Here is a 24,016-nt window from a genome sequence, read left to right on the forward strand (position 1 = left end):
ACACATTCGAAGGAAGGTCTCCCATTTGTGCCTGGTTCAGAAAATTCATTTCACTAGCCCCTAACTTAAAAGTGAATTAGTTTCTGAACCAGCTTCCTTATCAACACATGTCAGTCACGCACATAAAGTTTGTGCCTCACATAACAAATCTATTTTTAAGTCTTTCTTGCCAAAAACTATAATAGATTGGAACCACCTGCCCCCTTCCATTATCTGCATTCACGATCCTGTGGCATTCAAAGATGCCATAAATTTCCTGTCTACCTACCCAGTCGTTTTTTTTTTTTATGCTGTGCCCAGAACATTTTTTTTTTTAAACCTTCGTGTTATATGCTCAGTGTACACGTGCTTTGTTACCCCGTATGCTTACTTTGCATCTGCAGATTTTGTTTTCATCCAACCCTTGTACCCACCCCCTCTAACTCCTCATAGGCCTTCAGGGTAAATAAATAAATAAATACTGAAGACTGCCGGGCAATATGGTCATACTTCTTAAATGACTGTTTTTGTCATGGCCTGAAGTGTTTTGTGACAACAGTACAGAGTACCTGCACAGCCTCAGTTCTGATGCATGCCTACATGAAAAACCAGGTAATACCTTTCCCCCTCAACATCCCCAGAGAGCACAGTGTTTGCAGTGACAACTGCACTGGGGAAGTTTGCCAGGGTTTATGGTGGCAGCAGCAGCGTAGTTGCCACAGTAACCAAAAATTGAATCATGCCACCCCTCCATGATCATGTGCTCATGCTTTGACCAGTAACAATGGTGCATTGCCACATTCACTTGCTAGCCAACGACACTGTGCTATCCAAGGACCATGTCTGTACCCATGCAAATGAGTTTTCTCTTGGAGTGGGGAGGTGGAAGTGATACAGCAATCGATGCCATTCCTTGGCTCCAGGGAAAAACAATAAGTCCAGGAGTTTTTCAGAATTCCTGCAGCACAGTGGATTTGCTAATCTATATGTGCAAGTATCAACATAGACGTGGACTGCCAATGGTGACCATGCCTTCTCAACAAGTTCTTCCCTATCTCAGCCTGCAAGTGCCCCATCAGCTATCACACTGCTTCTCTGCTGGCCCATACCCACTTTCCAACCTGTCACCACTGTGTGTTGCCCAAAACGTTGCTGATGCAGCCTGCTGTGCAGCATCATAGCTATTTCATGTTTCTCAGAAGCATTTTTTTTTGCAGTTCTGCTGCCTTACTGGCATACAAGTTTTAAACACAGTGCAATCCTGCAGCATTTATAAGATGACAAAATTAATCAGATTTACCCACTAAGGCCACACAATTAAGTAGTGTGTCCAGAGTTGTTATGGCCATAGACCCCATCTTGGATTTTCAGGAGCAGCCCTCGTCTCATTTACTGCTATGTACAAGAAAAGACATGACATAGCCCAGATTTAAAGTTGCACCTCCACCCCCACCCCCCAGCGAAAACAAAAATTTGTCAAGAACAAAAATGACATGACCATCAACAATGTGGAATCAGTTCTAGAATTAATGTCAACAATGTGGAATCAGTTCTAGAATTAATGTCTATGGTACAGGACTTCATTAGAGGGGACACTCAGCTGCCTCACCCTCACATGCAGGATCACACTGCTTAGTAGTGTGCCTTCCAAGGAGAGGCAAAACGAGCACAAAACATTGAATGCTCTCATTCTCCACATAAAAAATGTAAACAGCATGTGGGCAAGCCCATGGAAGCGATAAAACAAAAAAATGTGATCAGCTCTGTGCACTGGACATTGCCGCAACTCGCATGGGTTTCGATGTCACTGGACTTTTACGGCTTTATACCCGGTGAAGAAATCTCATGCCGGAAAAAAAAAGAGCGGGTCAGTTAAGGATGTTCAGTGCTGCCAGCATTGCTTCTCTTGCCATTGAGGGCACAAGTGCACGATTTTACCTCATCCCACTTGGAAGTGCGTTTCGTGCTTCACAACCACAAACTTCAGCACATTTTATATGAATACTGCATGACGGCAAGTGCGGTATACATCAGCTCTGTGTCTATTTAAACATGCAGATCTTGTAAGCGAAGTACCTCTTGAGCTTGACTACATTTTAACTAAGGAAGTGCCAAGGAGATATTTGTGCATGAAAAGCAACCAAAAGAACAAGACTGTTTCAGCAATACCACCACTTATATGTTCCCAAGCAATTTCCATTGACGGTCAAGCCAGCAGCCAAGATGTGCATTGTGCATTCTCACTTCTTTCTTAATGCCAAATATTGTTGCCACTGAAAGCGTTTCACCATACACTGAATGAATTTCTGCAATGAACACGGTGACAAGCCACACCATACAACAATGCTTTCAATATGTATAGTACACAAACCTCATATACTCTGGAAATATGATCCCATATCCACGAATTCACAAGTGCATTATATTACGTTGTAATCTCCAACATATCACCTGACATAGATGGCAGAACAGCAATATTTTGCATCTGTGTTTGCAAAAGATTATCATATCCTATAGGCATTGCACAAACCACATTTCCCAACACATTTATGAGAGCAGTGTGAATGTCTGCTCCGTCGCTGCTGAAGATGATGTGCTAGATCAGTCACTGAAATACCAACAAAACCACCTAAAATTTTATCAGCTGTGTTTTTACATCAGTACACGACAGAATAATTCTGAATCTCGCCATTGATTTATTGCATGTGCCTGAGTGTTTGCAGTTCTACCCTTTTTAGGTTCAGAAATTAGTCAAATTTTCTAATTTTGCTTTTATAGGAACTGCATGTCCCCCAATATACCTACTAGTCTTTTACATTTCAGCAATTTAGGGGCCGCTAATAATGAAGAGCTGGAAGTTAGAACGGTCATCGGGAGTTTTCATCATCAGGCCATCACAGGATTAAACGAGTGCAGACTCCTAATTTTAGTGGCATGTTTTTTTTTTCTCTACAATGATGTGGAAGACACCATTATGCATGAATCACCATGCAGTATTCGCCTACAACTGCTAAATAATTTATAGTTGAATTTTTCTGTGATGCTGTTTCGGTTTTGGTTTCAACAGCCAAACGATTGCAGTCACGTCAAAGTGTGTTTATGTGTCATGTGAGGCATGAAAAAACTGTGATATAATTGCTGCTTCATCATTTTAATTCACTACAGTGCTGAAGCCAGCCTTCCTCAAGAGCCGGAATGACAACGAATGTAGAAGCACCGATTATATTGCAATTTTTCATGCCTCACGTGACCTATAACCTCTCTTTGACATCACAGTCATTGTTCAGCTGTCTGTTAAAACCGAAACAACGCGAGAAAGATACTCGATTATACATTATTTAACAGTCGTAGGAGAGTACCACGTGGTAATCCATGAATAATAATGCCTTACGCCCCGTTACAAAGAAGACACACACCCAAATGTTAGGTGTCAATACTCCTTTAACATAACAAAAAACTACTGGCATTAATAACTGCAGGTAGACACACTAAATGCACACACAAAAACAGATATTACATGAGTAAAAATAATTCCACTTTCCTGACATTAAGCCATACTGTTCCCAAACGGACTGCTAAAAAAAAAGTGGCCCCAGAAGCTGCATGTAAAAGTGCACATACACCACTCAAATTACAAGCTGGCACCTCTACACATAATGAGGAACGATTTTATTACATAAATGAATGGCAACCACTAGATTGATTTTTGTGAACATTAAACCAACTTAAGGCAAATTAGAAACATACCACTGATTGGCTATGCTGAATGAAGATCAAGGCTCATTTTAGACAACTAAATATAATGGCCATAAAAAATGCATGCTTTGCTGCATTATAATCGAGTAGAATATAAACAGGTAGCATTTTCCGAGTTTCTTTTTTTCACTTAATTGTTTGAATCAGGAAGTCGCCTCTGGATGCAGTCATGCTATTTCAGATAACCAGTAGCATGAAACGAGTCGTAGTTATGCATGAGCTATGCTATATGCATGCACAGCACAGTTGCTGCCACCCTGTACCAGTGCTTGCCTGAATAGTCACCAATACGCAATTTGAAATCGTAACAAGGACAAAAGTGATGCGCTCAAAAGTTTCGGTAATCGCGTTCAGCGTTGCTTACAAGAGCAGGCATTAAAAATCACTTTAGGTCGGCCAGTACTTCTTCGAGACAATGAGAATGCTTAAATCCTGCACCGACCTTTAGAATCATGTAAGCGTCAATGCAATTATCTACATGATGCTATTAAAATCATAACTGCATTGTTTAAACAGTAATTTTACAATATCACTAAAGATCGATGCTCATTTTAGACAGGTAACTAAATATAATGGCCATCAAAAATGCATGCTTCACTGCATTACATCTACCTTTCTTCCAGATGAATTCCAGTCCTGAAAAACATTGCTTTGAAGCAATGAAGAACATTTTTATTATGTCACTCTCCCACAGTACACAAATTTCACAGGCATCTCTTACTTTCCTAGATTTAAAACAAAAAAACTACTTTTTTTTTTTTGCATATAAGCGCATTCAGCTACCATACAAGGACTGCAAGTAATACCCAGACAAAAATAACTAGCTTTCACTCAGTGTCACTGGTTGCCACATAAAAATTTCATAATGCAGAGAACAGTGCCCTCACTAACAACAAAAAGAATCCCAGGCAATCCAGAAAACAGGCCTGACAAACCTACATAATCCATACACCAACAGAAGGCAAAAATTAAATGAAGGGGAGGGGGGGGAGAGAAATGAGTACCTCAAACTGCATTAAAGACAAGCTTGCTTAGCAAGCGTGCCACAGCATAGCACACAGCCATTTTCTGCCACTTTACCTACTTGTGTCCATTGGTGCCGTAAAAAGCAACGTGAAAGATTCATCTGAACCTCCACTTAATCAAAATTACTGCTTCAGGATTGCTGCTGACATTATGTACTTCTGGCCATAATTGGCACACAACTCAAGGCACACCATGTGCACACTACCTTCACTGCAACTCTTGAGGTACACACTTGCCCAGTACAGCAGTTCACCATCTGAGCAATACACACCTTGCATGTGCACAAAATGCCCCACCAAAGATGGGCAGAAAATAGAGAAATAGTAAAACACTGGCCAAAAGGCTTTGTTTATCAAACAACTAGATTGCTTCATTCAGCGATGTTCACAGCTGAAATGTGACATCCGGTGGACGACAACAGGCTATCTGCCAGACAAGCATCCTTTGTTTTGCTAGCAATTCCTACATACTGACCTCCCTGCATGCACTTGGGAAGGAAGAACAGAAGCCTGTGGGTATAGGGCATTTACAGTCCTGCCCCAACCCAAATAGACAGTGCAAAATACAAATTGCCGAAGGAAAGTATCACTTCAAAATAGCCTTTTTTCTCCTTCATTTCCCTTGCTGCATATTTCATTTTGCAAGTTTCAAAACAAGACTGGTCTCTATTGCAAACAGCACACACTCCTCTATGTCCAAATGTTCTAAGGCCATACGATTTCTTAAGGAAAAGACAAAGAGCTTGCCACTTTTGCTTTTAAATAAGAAGTCATGCACACAAATAATTTTTCAAAGTGCCTCTAGCGCTTGCTTTTCTAAAGCAAAAATACAGAGGTTTCTAAAAGCCAGACGCGTACATCGCGAACAAAAAATTATGATGGAAAAAGCAAGCTCTCTTGGCATGCAACATAAACGTATTCTCAAGGGCAGAAATGTTGCCAGGAGGAAGGGGCAGGAGCCTCAGCTGTGGCCACAGGTGCAGCTATCTTCACCGCATCGGAGGGACAGCAGGTGTGCTCATGAGCAACACGGGAGGGAGTAAACAGAGGCAAGTCAGGTTTTCAGGCACAAGCTTCTTCATAGAAAACAAGAGGACAAAACTGTTTACAGCAGTGAAAAACAAACAGAGGAACAAGACAGAGGGGGTCAAAACGAGACACAGAGACAGAGCGGTGGTGGTGGTGGTGGCAGCAGCAGCCCAGTACAGGAGTGGAAGGCTCCTCTCTTTCAGAAGGTGGTTCCTTCAGGTGGCTGAGCCATTCTCTGGTTCTCCTTCAGGGTCATGGCGCGCCTCAACTCCTGCAGCACTGTTTTGATGGAGTAGCTCCTCTGCCAGCGGTTGAGCACATTCAGGCTGCGCCTCTCCACCTGCCAGCATATCAATCGAAAAAGAAAAAAGAAAAGTTCAGGCTCAGGGCACTTTTGTTTTTTTCAACAGCAACAGCAGCAAACAATTAGAGTGCCTTGTTCTCACACAAACGCATACAATGTGTGCCAACACAGTATTAATTTATTAAACATAAGATGCTTTAGACTTTCTGCCCCCAAAACACTTTTCACTATTGTTTGCCTTGAAAAACAAGAAAAAGAGGCAGTCTGTGCTCCCTGTGCATGCCTAATAATTCACTGCAAGACATTCAAATTTACATCTTCTCAATTACCGGATACTAAAAGGGCACTTCAGGAGGCATTCAAAAGGAAGGCAAATTCAATGATGGATCTTCTATCTGATGGTGCTGCAGGTCCTGGCACAGTCGAAAAAAAAAAAACTCGCTTTCACTCTGCCCCAGGGCAATGGAGTTAAACAGCTGTATTGCTTAATAGTCACTTGATAAGCTATAGCAGCCAATGCACTGTTAGTGCTATTATCCTCAGCCTCTTTGCATTTGCCGAGGCTCTTGGTTGCTGGAATCATATTTTGGCACAATTTCATCAAAAACCACCTATTTTTAGCAGCATGTGGCAGTTTTAATGCAATGGCACAGGTTGCCACGAGTGCTGCAGCATTTCCACCACTGCATTTCTTTCTGTGATGGACAAGCACATCTGTTTTCAACACAACATTGCAGCAGGGTGTCTAGCAAGCTACTCTTTTCCAAGACCCCTGGCTTTTCCATGTTTTCCCAGACTTTTTCAGTCCAAATTCCCCAACCACATTAGAGGCAGAGAATCTAGTGACTGATGGTAATGGACAGTACACATGAATCATTCACAGCAAAAAAATATTTAAGTAAACTGCAAATGCAGCATTCATTTCCTCCGTTTTTTTTCCTGAAGAAAGCCCAGCTTCAGGCTATCTTATGAAACAACTGTCGCTGCTTCCCTTGACTACCCTCTTATGTTGCTTGAGAGCATCTCATGTGTCAAGGAAGAGTGTCCAAATATCAAACTGTCTTGTTATGAAGCAGATACAAGTAATAAAAATTGTCCGTAAACAGAATCAAATACTTCTGAGCAGTTCAAATATAAACCGATACAGTTTAAATTAAAAAAACTCATTTCCACAAAAGAACAGCAACGAAAAAAAACAGATTTATTGCACACAAATATTTTGCTCTTTGACATCGTTGAATAGCTTGACTGCCTACGGGCATTGCATAATAGAGGGGGGGGAATCGTGTCAAGGACACAATTCATACAAAGCATAACTGTGTTTGGGGTGGGGGGAAACCCTACAGTGGTGGTATTGTTTATTATGGTAATGGAGAAAAGCAGTAGGCTGTTACGATGCAGCCGGCCCCTTTACTTTTTTATATTTCCACAATGAACAAAATTTATTTATTTATTCATACAATACTGCAGACCTTTCCTTAGGTCCAAGCAAGGAGGGCACAAAGATATAACATCAAATGCAAGAACAGTCAGCCATCGGTAAAATGTGCACAACAAATAAACCTGAATACGCCAAGCAACCAGCACAGTAATAATACAAAGAATACTTGCGCCAGTTATTACAGCTGTTGAACAAGACGTGCACATGCACTGCTTTAAAGTAGGGACACAAGTTACCAGGTTAATTTTATTTTCCCCTTGATAACGGTGTGCAGGGCCCGAAAAAGATATGCCTCAGTCAGCCTTAAATAATTTATTACAGCACAGTTTTTCATTAATAATTTCAGTTTCTGCAGGTTGTGACTACATATGAGTGCGATAGGCTAACACTATCAGTACATTGGACCTCCAGGTTTCTGCCAAGTTACTCAAACCTACACAGCATGAAGTGCTCACGAGCAACAATGAAAGCTCTCCCTTGCAGCAATCTTTCCATCCAATTAAGGGTATCATAAAGCAGCAGCCTATATAAAATCATCATTCGCACACCACTGTGCAACCACTGGTGCTGCACCTGAAGAAAGGGGGTGAAAGCAGGACTAATGCAATTTACAATTAGCAGGCCTATGTCAAAAAGAAAAAAAAGTCAAGTTAAAAGAAATAGCAAAAGCTAATTACTGCCTTCAATTTCTCTGCTTCTTTTTGCACATTTAAGAAGTGTTCTTTGTTAGGAGCACTATCAGTTTAGACAATCTCACAACTGAGAAAAGGTTGGTTTGGTTTATGGGGGTTTAACGTCCCAAAGCGACTAAGGTTACACCGTAGTGAAGGGCTCCAAAAATTTCGACCACCTGGGGTTCTTTAACGTACACTCACGTCGCACAGTACATGGGCCTCTAGAATTTCGCCTCCATCGAAATTCGACCGCTGCGGCCGGGATCAAACCCGCATCTTTCGGGACAGCAGCCGAGCGCCGTAACCACTCAGCCGCCACGGCGGCTACTGAGGAAAGGTATTCAAGACACCACATTTACATGAATATAATACGAGAAACGCACGCACGCACGCACGCACGCACGCACACACGTGTGTGTGAGAGGGGGGGGGGGGGGGGGGGGGGGGAAGTGATCACTATTATTTAAAAACAGGGTTACTGAGATCAAGAGTATCTTTTTTGAGGCATATTAAGACGAAGTTGGAGGACCTCAAAAAACAGGCAAACATGTTAACTAATTAAGTGGTTAACTAAATTGTAATAGCTAACTGTTTAACTATTACCGACAGGCACTTTTACTTTATTTCCAGAAACACCTAGAGGCCCCCACTACGAAGGTACTACATAGAGGGTGGCAAAAATGCAAACATGAAGAACTTAACAGTAAACAAAACTAGAAAAGCAAAATAAATCAACAGGCAACAAGTATCAAAATGTGGCAGAACAACAACACACAAAATGAACATAATGGGAACAAATGAATAGTGCAAAAAATGAAAATCAGATGCATTAGGGTGAACAGAAGAGAATTAGAAGAATTATACATCCCTTTCACTTTTTAAAAGTTCAAGAAATAATGTCGGATTGGTTTTAGTTGAAATTGTAGAAGGCAGCCGGTTCCAGGGAACAATAGTTTTGGGAATGAAATATTTAGCAAAACCTGAAGTTTGGTCACGTTGAAAGGATGGTCACGACATGGGAAGACTGCCGACGGTGAGTGAAAGAAATCATCATGAAGCAATTGATGATGGTAAATTTCGTGAAAAAGTGTGAAGCGAGCAAGTCTGCGATGATGGGAAAAATTATGTCCAGCATGAGCTTTTGACACCACTACACTGGTGAATGGTAAGTAATCTGAAAAAATTAAACGAGCAGCATGGTTTTCCAAGAATTCCCGCTTCAACGAAATTCACGGGACACGCGAAAAATTTCATTGAAGCAGAAGCTTCGTTGTCATGAAATTGGGCCAAACATTGACAGTTTTGACCAGACAGTTCATGAACAACGTTTACAAAAATGCCAGTTTTGGTCTTCGCCGTTTCAAAATGGGCATCGCAGCGACTTTCTTGGCACTCAGAAAATCTCTGAATCGCGTAATAAACGCTCTCGCTACAATTGCTATCAAAACTAATATTTTTTTCCGAGCGCATTTCAAAAGCGCCCTTGCTTTAATTGTGCGTGCACCCGTACTCGGACCGCGCTGCCTGGACGCATTTCGGCGTAGACTACGCACGCGTGCGCCCGCGTCACTGTACGTTGAGTAGCGGTCACAGGCACCTCGAAATTAAACCTTAAGACGACGTACCAGAAATGTAGTTGCTCCAAATATTCGAAGACGTCTTACGACGTGTGGTACGAACATACCAGCATAGTGTCGTTCTGTTGAGACGTCCGACAAGAACCACCGACACTCGCAGTGGCTGTATTCGGTGAGTGACAGAGTGCACCAGATGGGGAAAAAAAAAAAAAAAAACGTTATCACGATGCTCACCTGCAGCGCAAATGCGAGGCTAGAGTGCATCTTAGCCGGCGTCAGGCTTCTTGCAACGACGTGCCGCCCACCGGCACGCCGGGTGACAGCAGACTGTTCTGCGCCGCTGGCTCAGTGTCGCTAGGCCTCACGCCTAACGTGCTCCACAAAGGAGCCTCGGAAAAAGCACTCTGAAACTAGCCACCGGTTACCATATAACATTTTCAGCGATTTTCGTTGATATGATTGCTTCACACTGCAATAAAAGATGTAGAACTCATTTCCGTTATGCCTTTGTCAGCGAAGAGAGCTAAAAAGTCGCAAGCCGCCGAGCAACAACGACCACGGTTTGCAAGCGCGGAGTCCGGGCCATGGGCAAAAACCATCGCAAGCAGTCGTGCGCCGCCAGTCAGCCGGGTGTCACCAGAAAATCCCTTGCAAAAACTGTGCCAATATTTCAATATAATGTTGTGATTTCCGAGATAATGATTTTAGTGTGTATGACGTGTTCAAGGAGCTTGGAGAATGTGCAAGTCAATGAACTGAGTCTATAGTTTAAACGATCAGAGCGGAGGCCAGATTTTAAAATGGGTATGAGTTTAGCTACACGCGAGTCGTGAGGGATAGAGCCAGACGATAGGAACTGAGAAAAAGGTGCAGATACAACTCGCAAAGTGCCGATGCAATAGGAGGTTTGTGGCCGGCCGTTAGTAATAGCCATATTAGTTTTTAGAATTTCGAAAACGCATTTAACCTTGCCGCTGCGGCTCGACAAAATTTGGTTACATCGTGGCAAAATGCATGTGCTTTCGAAAAACATGCACGCAATGCAACCCCTCCAGTGCACGTAACTACTCCAAAGAGCCAAATTTTGTTGAGCCACAGTGCCGAGGGTAATTGCATTTTCGAAATTCTAAAAACTGATATAGCAATTACTAACGGCCAGCTACAAATCTTTAATTGGAATCAGGTGCCTATCGGTAATAGTTAAAAAGATAAGGTGGGCTGAGACTGTTTAGTCAAAAAATTTAATTTTGAGATTTTGCAATCATATCATGGAGAATTTCTTTATCTTTCACAAAATATAGTACACTTCGATTTCAAAAATAATATTTTTGCTCTTTCTCTTCGTCACGTCGACCGGAAAAATCGGTGCACCTTGATGTGGCCTCTTCGTTTCGGATACTTGCAAAATTCAATGCTCCAAAGTTTTTGATGAGAAACTCTGGTTTTGGCTTCAGTTTGGAATATGGCCTTCTTTTGGTACATTTTACAGCCACTAGGGCTCCTCTTGCAGTTCTTCTGTCAAGGGAAGTTTTGATAAATAAAATGATTTTCAGAGACTTTATTGGCGGTTTTCTCAAAACAACATTTTTGGAGGTTTGTGTACTTTTTTCTCGGGAACTATAAAGCATTAGCAAACTAAATTTTTCACAGATGTCAATTAAAGGCATCTACATAATGAACTAGAATCAATAACCCTTGTGCATTTGTATTTTTAAGACTAAAATAAGCCATTCATATGTGGCAATTTTATTGAATCGACAAACATAAAAACATAACAAATCAAGTTTTCGTTGCAAGTGCATTATTTTAGTTCAACTTGTGTAAAGTAAGGCAGCAATGTGGGCTAGTTGGTTGTACATTTAATGGGAATAACGCACTACACACAGACAAAAACCACAACTGAAACGACGGACACAGGACAAGCGTGCACTAACAACTGAGTAAATTGTGTAGTGTTTGTTGCTACTTTCGTACAAAATTGCAACAATCTGCTGATAGCAGTTTTTATGAAAAAGATACATTAGTAGAAATAATTTTTTTTTTTAAATGCTGTTTGAAACTGAGCACTAGTTTTGAGCTCTAATGCAAGCTGTACCTATATTAAGATTCCTTGCAAATTTTATAGCCATTGAAACTGCTGTACCACCAACTTTTGAAACTCATTTTCAAAGTCTCACCCCACCCCCCTTAACTATTAGAATTTAGGCAATCACTTTACTAGTTACCATGATTCACCTGTTTTCTAATGTCCGCCAACACTGGTATTGTGACAAAGACGAAGCTGGCAGTGGCGTGGGACGGAGCACTCGCGCTAGGCCAGCGGCCATTAAATCATCTCACTGCCTTCAGTCATCTTGTCTCATTCTTCAGCTGGCCGCCACACAACATTTGGTGTGAGGTGCTGGGTAATCATCGCCATCCTGGTCCTAAAGCTTCGGCGTCTTGCGTGAGCCATGGTCGTTGGCCGTGAGTTCTTGGCCTGCGTCGCCCGACCTTGCCCCAGCCTTCTCAGACCTGAACCAACCTCGCCGTTCACCCCAGCCCCGTCCCCGCCCCGACCAGAAGACACAACGAAATGATGACGCTGCCACGACCAGAACCTATGACCCGACCAACCAGATACGCTGCCCACATGTGAAGACATCGCTTCCCTGCCCAGGCCGTTCGGCCCGTCCTAGGGCCTCTGCCTACGGCTCTTGGCAACCTGTGGCCCAGAAGCTTCGTGGACCAGGACTCATTCTCTCATGTCTCTCATCATGGCAGCCAGCACTTCACCGCCTTGCCATTTGTTTTGCCGTTGTTGCAGCCCATCACCATTTCGCGCGTCCCTTCATATGTGTCTTTATTTATGATCGGGGATCGGGACGATCGCTCAATGGCTCCGGGTAATGTCTCATCTTGTCTCATTCTTCTGCTGGCCGCCAGGTAACAGTATTACCACAAAAAGGTTCCCTTTCCCTCAAGAACCCAATATTTAAAAATTAGTGATCACCTTCCCTGAAGTGAGTGAGTGAGTGAGTGAGTGAGTGAGTGAGTGAGTGAGTGTGTGTGCGTACGTATGTGTGTGTGTGTGTGTGTGTGTGTGTGTGTGTGTGTGTGTGTGTGTGTGTGTGTGTGTGTGTGTGTGTGCGCGTGCGTGCGTGTGTGCGCGCGCGCGCATGTACAATATTATGATTATACTGCAATCTCGAGGTGTTTGAGCCAACTACAACTGAGGGCTACAAAAAATAAAGGACGCCATGCAAAAACTACGGATGCATGCTACAGCATTGAGCACAGCAAAGTTCCCGGCATGTTAACGCACACTACCTCCCACACAACAGCGGCCTTCATCAACGCCACGCCGCCACTGCTTTGTGTTTTGTGCTGCCCAGTCCTACACCCATTTGCACTTCTTTCCTTTCAAAACTTAAGTCAACTATTTCAGTGCCTTCTCTGCCTTAACAGCCCGCACCACATCCTTTCCTCGCTCATAGCCACCCTCTCCTTCGCCCGGTGTGATTCCCCTGAGCAGCGTTATTGGGTTAAGGTGGTCCGCAAAGGCAACAGCTACTATGCTGCGCATCGCCCTTATGTTTCCCTCCATCCCCAAGTCGAGACGGCCACTTATGGTGCATTCCAGTGGGAGAGCAGGGGCACTCAAGAGCACTCCCAAAAGTGCCCTCAAAGAGTGGGTGCCTTCTAGTGGGAGAACACGAGCAGGAGCCCTTTGATCCAATGGTAGAACTGGCGTGGTTTCACTGCGCTGACAGCAGTAGACTGTAGTCCGGGCTGCTCCCTCTTCAAACGCGAGATTAAAAGAAGTCACATGACATAAAAACGTCATATCCTTGCTGTTTTGCTTTTTTTTTTTTTCCATTCTCGACAACATTTAACATGGAGGCTGCAAAGCGTCGGCACTCAGCTAGCTTTGTGGAATATGATGAGTTTGAGTCAGAAGAATCTGTGGGAGCGATGGAAGAGTGGCATCACCTTGCCAAGGTGCTGTATGCATTCGACGACGACGACAACGGTAGCAGTGACAGCTGGAGTACGAGCTCCAATTCGAGCTCTAGTTCCTCATCCAGCACGCAGAGGATGCTGGGAAAACAAGCATGGTCACTTGGCTAACTGCTCTTGAAGCGCAGCGACCGTTCCAGTGGCGGGACAAGTGGCGGGACAAGTACTCCCTCACTCAGCGTGGTACTGTATTGCTCCTCCCTGCTCGACGCCTCTGCTCCCGTCCGCCCACTGGAATGCGCCATTACAATAATAATACCTAACCCGTAGCCCCCTTGCACGTGGCCCCAAGTTCATTAAGTTTGCTTCTAATAGCAGCTTGTGAGCCCGGTGGTGAAGGTTGCTGTAGCTCTCTTGAAGAGCAGCAGAAATAATATCAGTATATTTATACCTTGTTTCCAAAAACAACGCAAGGTGCATTCTGAAATAGATGACCTGAGGTAAAACTTGCAGTATATTAATTAAATATTGCCACAAATCTTTGCAGTGTTTTTCTGTTCATTCTTCAAAGCTGCCGGCGCGCCGCTTTATCGCTTTGTTTGCAATGCAAGACGCGACCAGATTTATCTCGATTGATCGCATCCAGGCTGAGCTGATTCTACGTTGTTCCAGAATGTTCTAGTAACTTTGCAAGCTTTATCTTGAAAGTTCGCTATAGAGCTTTAAATTGAGCACAGCCGAGAGCGGCGGGCATTCTGTTTAGTAACCGCCGAGCGCGCTTGTCGCTACGCCGCCGCCAAGTGGTTCAGTCTATTGTGGGCGCAAGTCAGCCCAAATAAAGAGTTTTGTTTAGACGCCATTTTTGCTGTCTTTCTGCTCTCCGGATTGCAGTCACTACCACGTGACAATATGATAACACTATGTTCTGCAAAAGTTCTCACCATTCTTCAACTTAACACCATTATCACCATTCTTCAAGTGCCTAACAGTTGCCAAGACAAGAAAGCAAGGCCACCGAATAACCAGATTGCACCTTTGACAAAACAAACTTTGCACCCACTACAACCCACATGCACATACCTGTCATACCTGCCAACCTGCCAATGTCAAAATTCGGGAGACAACAGAGGGTAGGTAGTGGGGGGGATCCTTTTCGCTTGCTTTTGACTATCTCGGAACAACTTCTAACAATAGACTTCTCCCAGCCTACCTCATCCGAGCGCGTGTTTCTGTCTGATGGGAAAAGCATGGCGCGTACCAAGGGGGACTATGATCGAGAGAAGAATGGCTGCAACAAGTAGCGAGGCGTCTCTATTCGAGAGAAGAAAGACTGCAGGGAAGCACTTGTCCCAAGCAAAACCAGTTCTGAAGCAAAAGTGGACAGTTTTGCCCATCAGGAACGCCCCTTTGATGTCACACTGCTTACACCAGGGAGAGATCTACTGCAAAGAACATGGCTAACCGCCCGGAAGCATGACATAAAAGCTCAATAGAAAATAGAAACCAACAAAAATTAAACATGGTGGGTCATGCACCGTGGGATCAGTGCCAATATTACGCTGTTTATTTCGAAAAACTGAACTTTTGAACTTCACACTTTTGAAAAAAATTTGTCAAAACATGCATTAGTCCCACAGAAAGTAAGCAGTTTGTCACAGAAATACAAGCAAGTCCAAATGTTCAAAAACTTGTCGGCGCTTGCAGTAGCTTCAGTCACTTCGGCTTTGGCCCAATAACAAGCATGTACTGGTAATTACAATTTCCCTATATTGCATGCATGCAGCGAGCTTTTTTTTTATTTTGGAAAATAGTTTGGTATAAAGTCGGAGACAATTTTCGGGAGAAATAAGGTCATGTCCATACAAATGAGAGATTCGGTTGGAAATTTAGGGGTCTTCCAGACAGCTAGGGAGAGTTGGCAGATGTGACTGCACTTCTACTGTGGCTGCTATCTAGCAGTGGCCACTACAGCCAGCCCTCACCCTTGTTGAATCAACAAAAGGCACAAAAACCAGCATCCATGCCGGGTTGGAATAAATTGCATATGGTATGAGACAAGCAATTTCACCTTTGTGGGAGCCACCATGTAGGGGTGACAACTGCAAATGACAGAAATCCTTCTGGACAACACACTGCAAAATGTACTCACACCACCATTGCTGTCACTGATGCCAACCATCTTAATCTTTGAAATGAACTTGACACAAGGCGGTTCATCTGGGTACTGGGATCCGCACTCTACACGCAGGCTGTAAATCCGGTTCTCGTATGGAGTCTGGAAAAGCAATTCAGGATGAATAGTAAGTAGAGGCCACATAGTGGTCTTGTGTAGGAAAAAATAATTTGTTCTATTTATATAACATCACAGAAGCAAGTGTTTGCAGCTGTAGTTTTTAAAAGAACAAGTCAACACATGTAAAAAATGAAGAAAGATCAGCTTACGAGGAATGCCTGAAGTACTAGACATAATTAATATGGAATGAAAGCATGACTTTTTAAAGAGGACTGTTGCAGTGGTGCTCAAGAGGAATTATGCTGCTATCAGAAGGCAGCACGTAGGTTACTCACCACTGACAAAACATAAAAAACAGCTGAAAATTACACAATAGCTGATGGTTATTTTCACTGTTCAAGCAGAAAACCTTATCACCAATGGCTCTAGAAAGCACAGGTAGCTTCAATATGAAAGGGAACACTTAATTCGCAGACAAGAACTGTAGACATTTTTGCACTCAAGTTAAAAACGTCTCACGGTTAATATACGTTCGGATGGAAGTTATGCAGAAAACAGGAAAAAGCGTACTTATCACTCATACTTACAGAACAATCATTTGCTGAATGCACATGATATGCACCCTTTCGTACTGGAGCTACCAGTACATAGCAGAACATGCACTTCATGACAATTTGCTCACCCTGGGAGGGCCGATGATCATGCCAGTCCAGTGGGTAAGCGTCATGTCACAGTCATCCTCAAGGCCCCAGCTGATGGTGCCGTCACCGACACCTTTCTGGCCCTGTTCCAATTCCTCCAGCAGGCGGAAATTGCGTGGAACCACCACTCCGCCTGAATGGCAGGCAGAAATCATCTTTATTAAAGAGCCCCTAAACAGGATTCGACATCTTGAATACACAAGCACAGTGTGTAGGCACATGGCTGCAACCATCTTGGCAAATATTACTGCTCTACACATCACAGGGAGCCCACATTCAAAAAAATCATAACAGTAATCAGTAGCAACACTGCAAACGTCCACAAAAACATCACAGGTGCCATCAAGGGCAATGCCATGGCATCACGAATCATGCTGTCAATGATCATGAAAAACTTTGCACAAAATGGTCCGTGCCCCCTTGCGATGTCGGGGTGTTTAATAAGTTTAACATGACAGTGTTTGAGCGGATCTTCGGTGGAAAAGCAGAGCGCATTGTCACACTAATTCAAGATTGGTCGAAAGGGCTGCAACGCGACACGTTGAGCTGTGGAATGAAAATGATTAAAACTCTAGTTAAATAGTGACTCTGAGCTTGCAGCATGACTAAAATGTCATTATGATAAGGATGTAAACTAGGTTAATTACGCTGAAAATAAAATTGGGGTAACTAGTTGGGAATTGAACCCATGACCTTAGAGTTGCGAGTCAGACACGCTACCCTAAGGCCATTGCGATACATTGATATGACATGGTCAAAGAGAGACCTTCTGTGTCTTGTGGTGTGCGACGTGGTCTAGTAATCTAATTAGTGTGTGTAACTAAAAGAGGTACTAATTAAGAAAGTACCAAATAATCAATTTTTTTTATTTTGTGTGTGTGCCACTTCTGCTTGGGATTCTTGCTAGCAGTATTCTGTAAATAAATAAAATACCAGTGGGAAAATGCATACTTGGTGAATGGATGCTCACAATAAAGAAAAAAAATGGAGGGGGTGCCTCTCATCTCCCTAGAGGCCTGCAAGGCATTCCAGTCGAATACAACTTAAGAACACAGTGGTAAATGCAGCATCCTCCAGACAATTGCATCAACCTGTTGTCACGACATCATGGCTCTTGAGTTGTACCCAACAAGAGATGCATTACAACATTATGGTCTGCACCCAAGGAGAGGGCATGGTGTTCGACAAAGAGTAGAGTATAACTGCTTCAAACTCCTTAAACACAGTAAATGTTTTTGAAAGAACAGAATATGCTTTACTGGCAGCAATTTAGGATCACATTATTACTCTAGCATGGGTCAGACACCTTGCACCGCACCACCAACAGTAAATACAAAATGAAATTCACTGTTGGAACCTAATCAAGATTAGCTGGTATCCATCCAGACCCAATTCAAAAATATTCATAGCCAGACATTTTCTGCCTTACGGCAAAAGGCCACTTCACAATACACCAGGTTTAGCTCCCCAAGCTAACTAGTTGGCCTGCAGAGACTGCACTGATCGACTCTACTTGGAAGTCGAGCTATGTGCTGACCTTTAGTGTACCAAAACCTTGATGATCCACAAGCATTTTTGTTCGACTCAGACTACCTTGAGTGGTCTCTCAAAAAAAAAATGAAAACAAGCACTGTTAAATTTGCAGGTCACAGCACAAAAGACAAAACATGCAGAATAAGAAAAAGGACATGCCAAGCTGTCTACCCTATTGAATAATACTGCAATGTTCTGTTGATAGATTTTGTAGTTTCATATCAGCCCTTATAAGCACCACATCCCAAAATGAACTCTATACTGAGTAAGGGACTCCCCCTGGAGTATAGAGTCAGCGTCAAAAAACGTTGGAACCAAAAATTCTACATTAACATGCTGCCTAATGAGAATACTGCACAGACAGGACAGGGCCACAAGACCCGTGTGACCTGGAATATAGGTACTCTCAAGAATGAGCTGCCATCTGCGGTCGTATGGCCCAGATGGGCCTGGGAATGGATGTCCTCATAAGGATGAGGCATGGTGCAGTACGCCTATCGCTATCATTTCACTATCACTTCTTCAAACAGGGAACGTGATTTTATAAAGCAAAGCCCGTTAGGCACAAGCACTAGATCACAAATGATAAAACATAATACAACATGTTCTGAACATATGAAGTTCCATTATTCAAATCTCTCAAATGGAAGAGCAGTACAGCTCTAACAGATGCTTCGGCACAAGCTAGCATGATTAGAAGACTCTCAGCATGACTAAGCCACTCACTGTGGCCAAAACTTTAAGGCCTTCAATTAGTCACAAATCAAGCAATGTTCTCAAGGCAAAGCAAACTGTGTTATGCCATAGTTTATTCCCATAAAGTTTTAGTACATCTCCGGCGAAAGGAGTACTGAACAAAATATCACCAGATATATTTTCAACTATCAATCTCAGTGTACAGTAGTACAGTGCAGCTTATATCAGGCTATAAATTTAGGCCTTAATGAGAAAACAATCCAATATTTTCTATAAGCTATGCACAGAAGCTCTATTAGTAAACAGCAATTACTTTTTTTACTACTTTTTTTTGCACATTCCCATTTTTCACATAGAGACTACCCCACACCTTTGAAAATTAGACCTTAATAACGAGGTCCTGTTTCTACTAAACTTCATCCTCATACAAAAACAGGCAGAAATAGGGAAACACTTTCAAATGTATTACTGTTCTGAATAAAAAAATTAGCTGCCAATTTACTTCTTTAAACAAAATGCGACATAGGTGTGCTTGCACAATATGTATGGACCCTTCACATAGGTTACTTAGGACAGTTTTACAGACAATGTAAGTGGCAGCTGGTGCAACCGAGTTTCTGCCTTTGCAGTTGGCTGAAACTGCCATGAAATTGGTTTTCCTCCTTTCCAGTGGGCTGCAAAAGGCGCACTACCCCTGTTTCCACTTGGCTACAGCTGAAGGGCACGAGTTTCGTCGTTTCCACATGGCTGCAGCTCCCTTGAAACCAGTTTTCCTCCTTCACCAGGATGCCACCAGGCTTCAACAGGTCACAAAACGGCTTTTTCGCTAGTGAGCCACCTAGTGCTAATGCACAAAAAGGAAAGTTCGGTAGCTCATTGCACTTTTCCACCGGCAACCTGTCGCCTGTCACCCGTTACCTCTCGCACTTGCACTTCCTTCTCCTCTGAAAGCGAAGAGGAAGATTTGCCTCTCCACTTCACCACCTGCCAACCGTGGCAGATGGCAGCTGGCAGGTGGAGGGTTCATCTGCAGACAGGATGTTTTTTTTTTTTTGGTAGCGAGGCACCTACTACCACAGCACTAAAAAAAAAAAAAAGCTTTTGTCCAAACTAATTTCAATGCTCAGACATAACTGCTGCATGAAAGAGAACGTTCATAAAGAACACATAAGACAAGGCCACCATTGCACTTATCCTTGGCTTATATGTTCTCCTCTCTAAACATTGCTTTATGCCACAAATACGACCAAGAAAAAAAAAAAGCAACAGCGTAAATAGCTTCACATTACACATCACAAAGAAACTTCCAGGGGGTAGAAGAGTCATTGACCTTACTTTGAGAATCAAAAATTCAAAGCGTTTTGCTAGCAGACAAAAATGTCGACGGTTTGCAAAAGTTTAACAATTGCATACCAACTGTCACTGTTGTCAACTGTTTGCTAAAGCCCAATTAGCATTCCATAGTGGAGGGTTCCGGTTTAATTTTAACCACGTAGAGTTCCTTAACATGCACCACTACCTCAGTATACAAGCAGTTTAGGATTTCACTTCCATCAAAATGCAGCCATCTTGGCCAATGTAGCGCTTACAAACTCAGCAGAATGCCACATCCACTCAGTCATCCTGGTGGGTTATCAACAAAACTTTTTTCCGTCAAATAATTTGTTGCAAAGGCCTTCATACAAATATCTGCTTGCAACATATAGTTGTGACCAGACCTCACTAAAATTGTTATGAATAATCCAGTCTTGAGTCGCAAGAGAATTCCACACGGACTAAACTACTGTTCAGCCAATGCAGCCGTTTGTGTGGCATAACACAACAGGCAGTTCAGTCAATATTCAATCCATTCAACAGCATCTGAAGTGCCTATGTGACATGCGAACAAGTCAACGTTGAGCACCTTCAGCCAATAGACCCAACCACTAGCTGTCTGGGAAACCAATTTCTAAAACTGAATAGATATTGTTGGCTGCAGCTAATAATACATACATATGCCCAATAAAAGGCACATCAACACTTGACACTTCATAAGCTCCTGAAGTATATAGAGTTTGAAATTTGGGTACACACTGGCAAGGCCAAGGCAACTAAGCCAGCAACTATTTTTTCATAAGGTGAAATAATTGTGCAGTTACAGGCAGTTCAAGTAAATAAACATGAGTCCCCGTTAAGCGCATTGAAAGATTCTCTCAAAACAAAACTTTTGCCAACAACGACAAGCCCTTCAGGTTGTGAAGGAAATGCAAACCTATTTATGAGCTCTAAGACTCAATGGCTTTCGTTTTTTTTCCGTCTAAGCCAAGACTCTACTGCTGGCCAAAGTGTTGAAGTGGTTCCACTTCTGATGACGTAGCAGCCACTGCACAGAGTAACACTGTGTCCTGAGAGCATAGAAGGTCTTACTGAATTTGTGGCTCTACGTGATGGCAAAATTTGCACAAAGTGACTTCAGCCACGTTTTTTGAGAACACGTGATCGTCCAAGACGTCCAAACCTGTTCAGGGGCCCTTTAAAGTGAGAGGCAGCTTACAGATATTGCACACACAAAGCAATGTTCCCAAACAACTTTGCGACAACTGCATGCCAACAAGCATGGCAAGCAAAAGATCTCAACACCTTGGCAATACAACTGCAGAAGTAATTTTGGACATGATTCAAACCTCTCGCATTGAAGAAAAAAACATATCATACAACTGTTGCTGGCAGCCCAACCTGCCAAAAACACGATTTACCCAACAAGAAAAAATGGTATACTCCCTAGTTGTTATAGACAGCTTCAGGACTTAAAGCCCTCCTATGCTGCCTTGCCTTCAAATGTTTCATTAAAACTTCCCTGCCACTGCACCAAACCAGTGATATCATTTTGATATGCAAACACTCTCTGCACAGTATTTGGCAAAATTCCCCGCAACAGCAGCACTCAATGCTCAAATGTGCAAAGGAAACCTTGTTTCCAATACTTACCTTGTCCACGTTAACTGAAAACCCCTTCCTGCCATAATAAAATACCTATCATGCTCAGTCTGGAACGATGCTCTAAAATGTCCCTTCAATATACAAAGCTTTTGACATACCTATATCTACTCTACAACCTGGTGAAAGTGGTTTGCTTTTTACCATCCCCTTCATTCAAACTTAACACTGTCCGGTGCAACAGCAGCAATTACCAAGGTTGCATAGAAGGAGGAGTAACAAAAGCACTAAATACAATAATCAGCAGAGTTTCTTTTTTCGCCCACAATCATCCAAAATGATTTATTTATACTTAAAATACAAGGAACCTAATGCAATTTGCTTCATTTCAGGAGAATAAGACCTGCCAGTATTAATGTTAAAAAAAATTCATATTTAGTAAGCTTGAACAGCAATCCCTAAGAACAACCTAGCCAATTTCTCCTTTTACTTGACAATGTGAGCCAAATAACAATACAAAGGCTGCAATGGGACACTCTCACTTTCAAGCTCCTGAACACTCACAACCCAATGAGTAACGTTAAAACAACACAGTTTATGGGTTGGCTCAGTTACTACAGAAGAGTACTATCAGAATGCAAGGATGTCTTAACAAACACACAGATGAACGTGAACAGAAATGTGCCACCACACCTGGAGGTTTTCGGTTTGTTTTTTCGCCGCATTCTGTAAAAGAACAGTCACCAGAGCCAACATTTATGCTAGTAGAAAGCACAACAATAACTCAAACACACATATGCTATCACTTCATTGTAAAGAACTAGTGACAGCCTGCAAAACACAGAAATTAGCAACACTCATTAGCTTTAAGCAATACAGCATTGAGAAGCAAATGTTATACAACGTATGTAAGTACCTCTCACATTATCCTCGGCTGATATTCGCACTGCCTACACATCTTAAGAGAGAAGGGGGGCGAACTTCTGGCAACCTTTCAAGCAATGAAGCACACCAGATAATGTTAAAAGTCACTGGGCAATTGGTCACCACGCCTACCTGTTTCTTCTGTCGCATTTCATATAAGGTGCGTGATCAGTTTACACCAACGTTACGATGATAACGTTAAAGCCACCAAATTAAAGGCCAACCAGAACAAACATCATGCGAAGCGACAAACTGACCGGCCGCCAAGCGCGTGTTATATATTAGCAACGCCAGCGACATTCACATGCCTATGTAACATGAACGCAAAGGTCGAACATAGTTACGACACGAAGATAAACTTCGACAGGCAGCCTTTCTTTTAGTACCGATTGAGAAGGCCAGTAACCAGTAAGAACGAATTCTTGGGAACATGTGAAGACTACGAATTCTACATACAATCATACTTAACAATACGAAATTTAAACCTTAAAACAGTATCGTTGCCGCGTTTCATAAGCAATAGCTCCGCAAACGTCACGTTGGAAGTAATATTACCTCGCAGTCGTAGGAGAGACAGCTTTCCAGCCTTCACAACTAAGGGCTGCAAATAAACACTGTAGTAGCGCAGAACACTCAAAGCCGGGAATGTCAAGAACAGCTGAAGAGAGTCGATCTACTCGCTCGGGGTCTTCGACTGAACCCTAACGAAACAAACCCATCTCTATCAAAACAAGAGCTTTAAGATATCAATCACCCTGCCTATTGTATTATGACACTTGCGTTCCGGCTTTTCGTACATAACCAGACAGCGTGAATTATTCCCGAAAACTGTCGTACGTCACAGCACACAGAAAAATGGCCGACGTGACCGAGGTTTTGTGTCACGCCGGAAACAGCTCTCAAATCCGAGCAGCAAAAGTAGACAAAGACTGAAACAACTGACAGAGCTTTCGTAAGTGCACTTCTGATTAGTTTCTGATAAAATTTTGAACTGAACACACGGCGATCTAAATTAACAATAAGAACCATTACCCGCAGCGCAGGTGGAAGCCGCCATCTTGAGTGTAGAACAATTAGAACAATGTTGCCACACTTACTAGACCCACGAGTTCACGGCCGCATCTAACCACGAGACGGTAACTGCTGCAACAGAGCTGATCCAGCGATTAATAGCTTCGAGGACCCAGCTACTATTCAGTTCTAGTAACGTTGCTAGCAACTCTACGTTGTAAAAGTTTGTGTTACATTGCAATGTCATCACGTGACCAAGACGTTGCCTTTCTACGTTT

General features: G+C 42.8%; 1 protein-coding gene across 5 annotated transcripts; it reads right to left on the reverse strand.

The window, feature by feature from the left end:
* Positions 1–4,385: 4,385 nt before the first annotated feature.
* Uev1A (Ubiquitin-conjugating enzyme variant 1A) lies at positions 4,386–23,910 on the reverse strand. 5 transcript variants are annotated; one of them, XM_077647909.1, is made up of 5 exons: positions 23,760–23,883; positions 22,497–22,529; positions 16,640–16,791; positions 15,874–15,999; positions 4,386–6,129 (listed from the first exon to the last, which is right to left on the reverse strand). In XM_077647909.1, exons 1-5 carry the CDS (start codon positions 23,782–23,784, stop codon positions 5,989–5,991), a joined length of 477 nt encoding a protein of 158 aa, XP_077504035.1. In that variant the 5' UTR covers positions 23,785–23,883; the 3' UTR covers positions 4,386–5,988. The 5 variants fall into 5 exon arrangements, with proteins under 5 accessions (XP_077504035.1, XP_077504037.1, XP_077504033.1 ...); XM_077647908.1 differs by lacking the exon at positions 4,386–6,129 and adding an exon at positions 11,011–11,300 and having other exon boundaries at positions 23,760–23,884; XM_077647911.1 differs by lacking the exon at positions 22,497–22,529 and having other exon boundaries at positions 23,760–23,906.
* Between the last annotated feature and the right edge of the window lie 106 nt (positions 23,911–24,016).

This window comes from Amblyomma americanum, chromosome 1 (genome assembly GCF_052857255.1).
Source record: "Amblyomma americanum isolate KBUSLIRL-KWMA chromosome 1, ASM5285725v1, whole genome shotgun sequence".
Taxonomy (NCBI): Eukaryota; Metazoa; Arthropoda; class Arachnida; order Ixodida; family Ixodidae; genus Amblyomma; species Amblyomma americanum.

Bases quoted from the DNA above. Each gene is read 5' to 3' on its own strand.
- Uev1A (XM_077647907.1), bottom strand. From the start codon at position 16,891: ATGGTTGCAGCCATGTGCCTACACACTGTGCTTGTGTATTCAAGATGT. The intron at 16,000-16,639 runs GTGAGCAAATTG...TTGCTTTTCCAG, and splicing joins TGATCATCGGCCCTCCCAGG to ACTCCATACGAGAACCGGAT. The intron at 6,130-15,873 runs GTGAGTACATTT...ATATGCTGGCAG, and splicing joins TCAGTGACAGCAATGGTGGT to GTGGAGAGGCGCAGCCTGAA.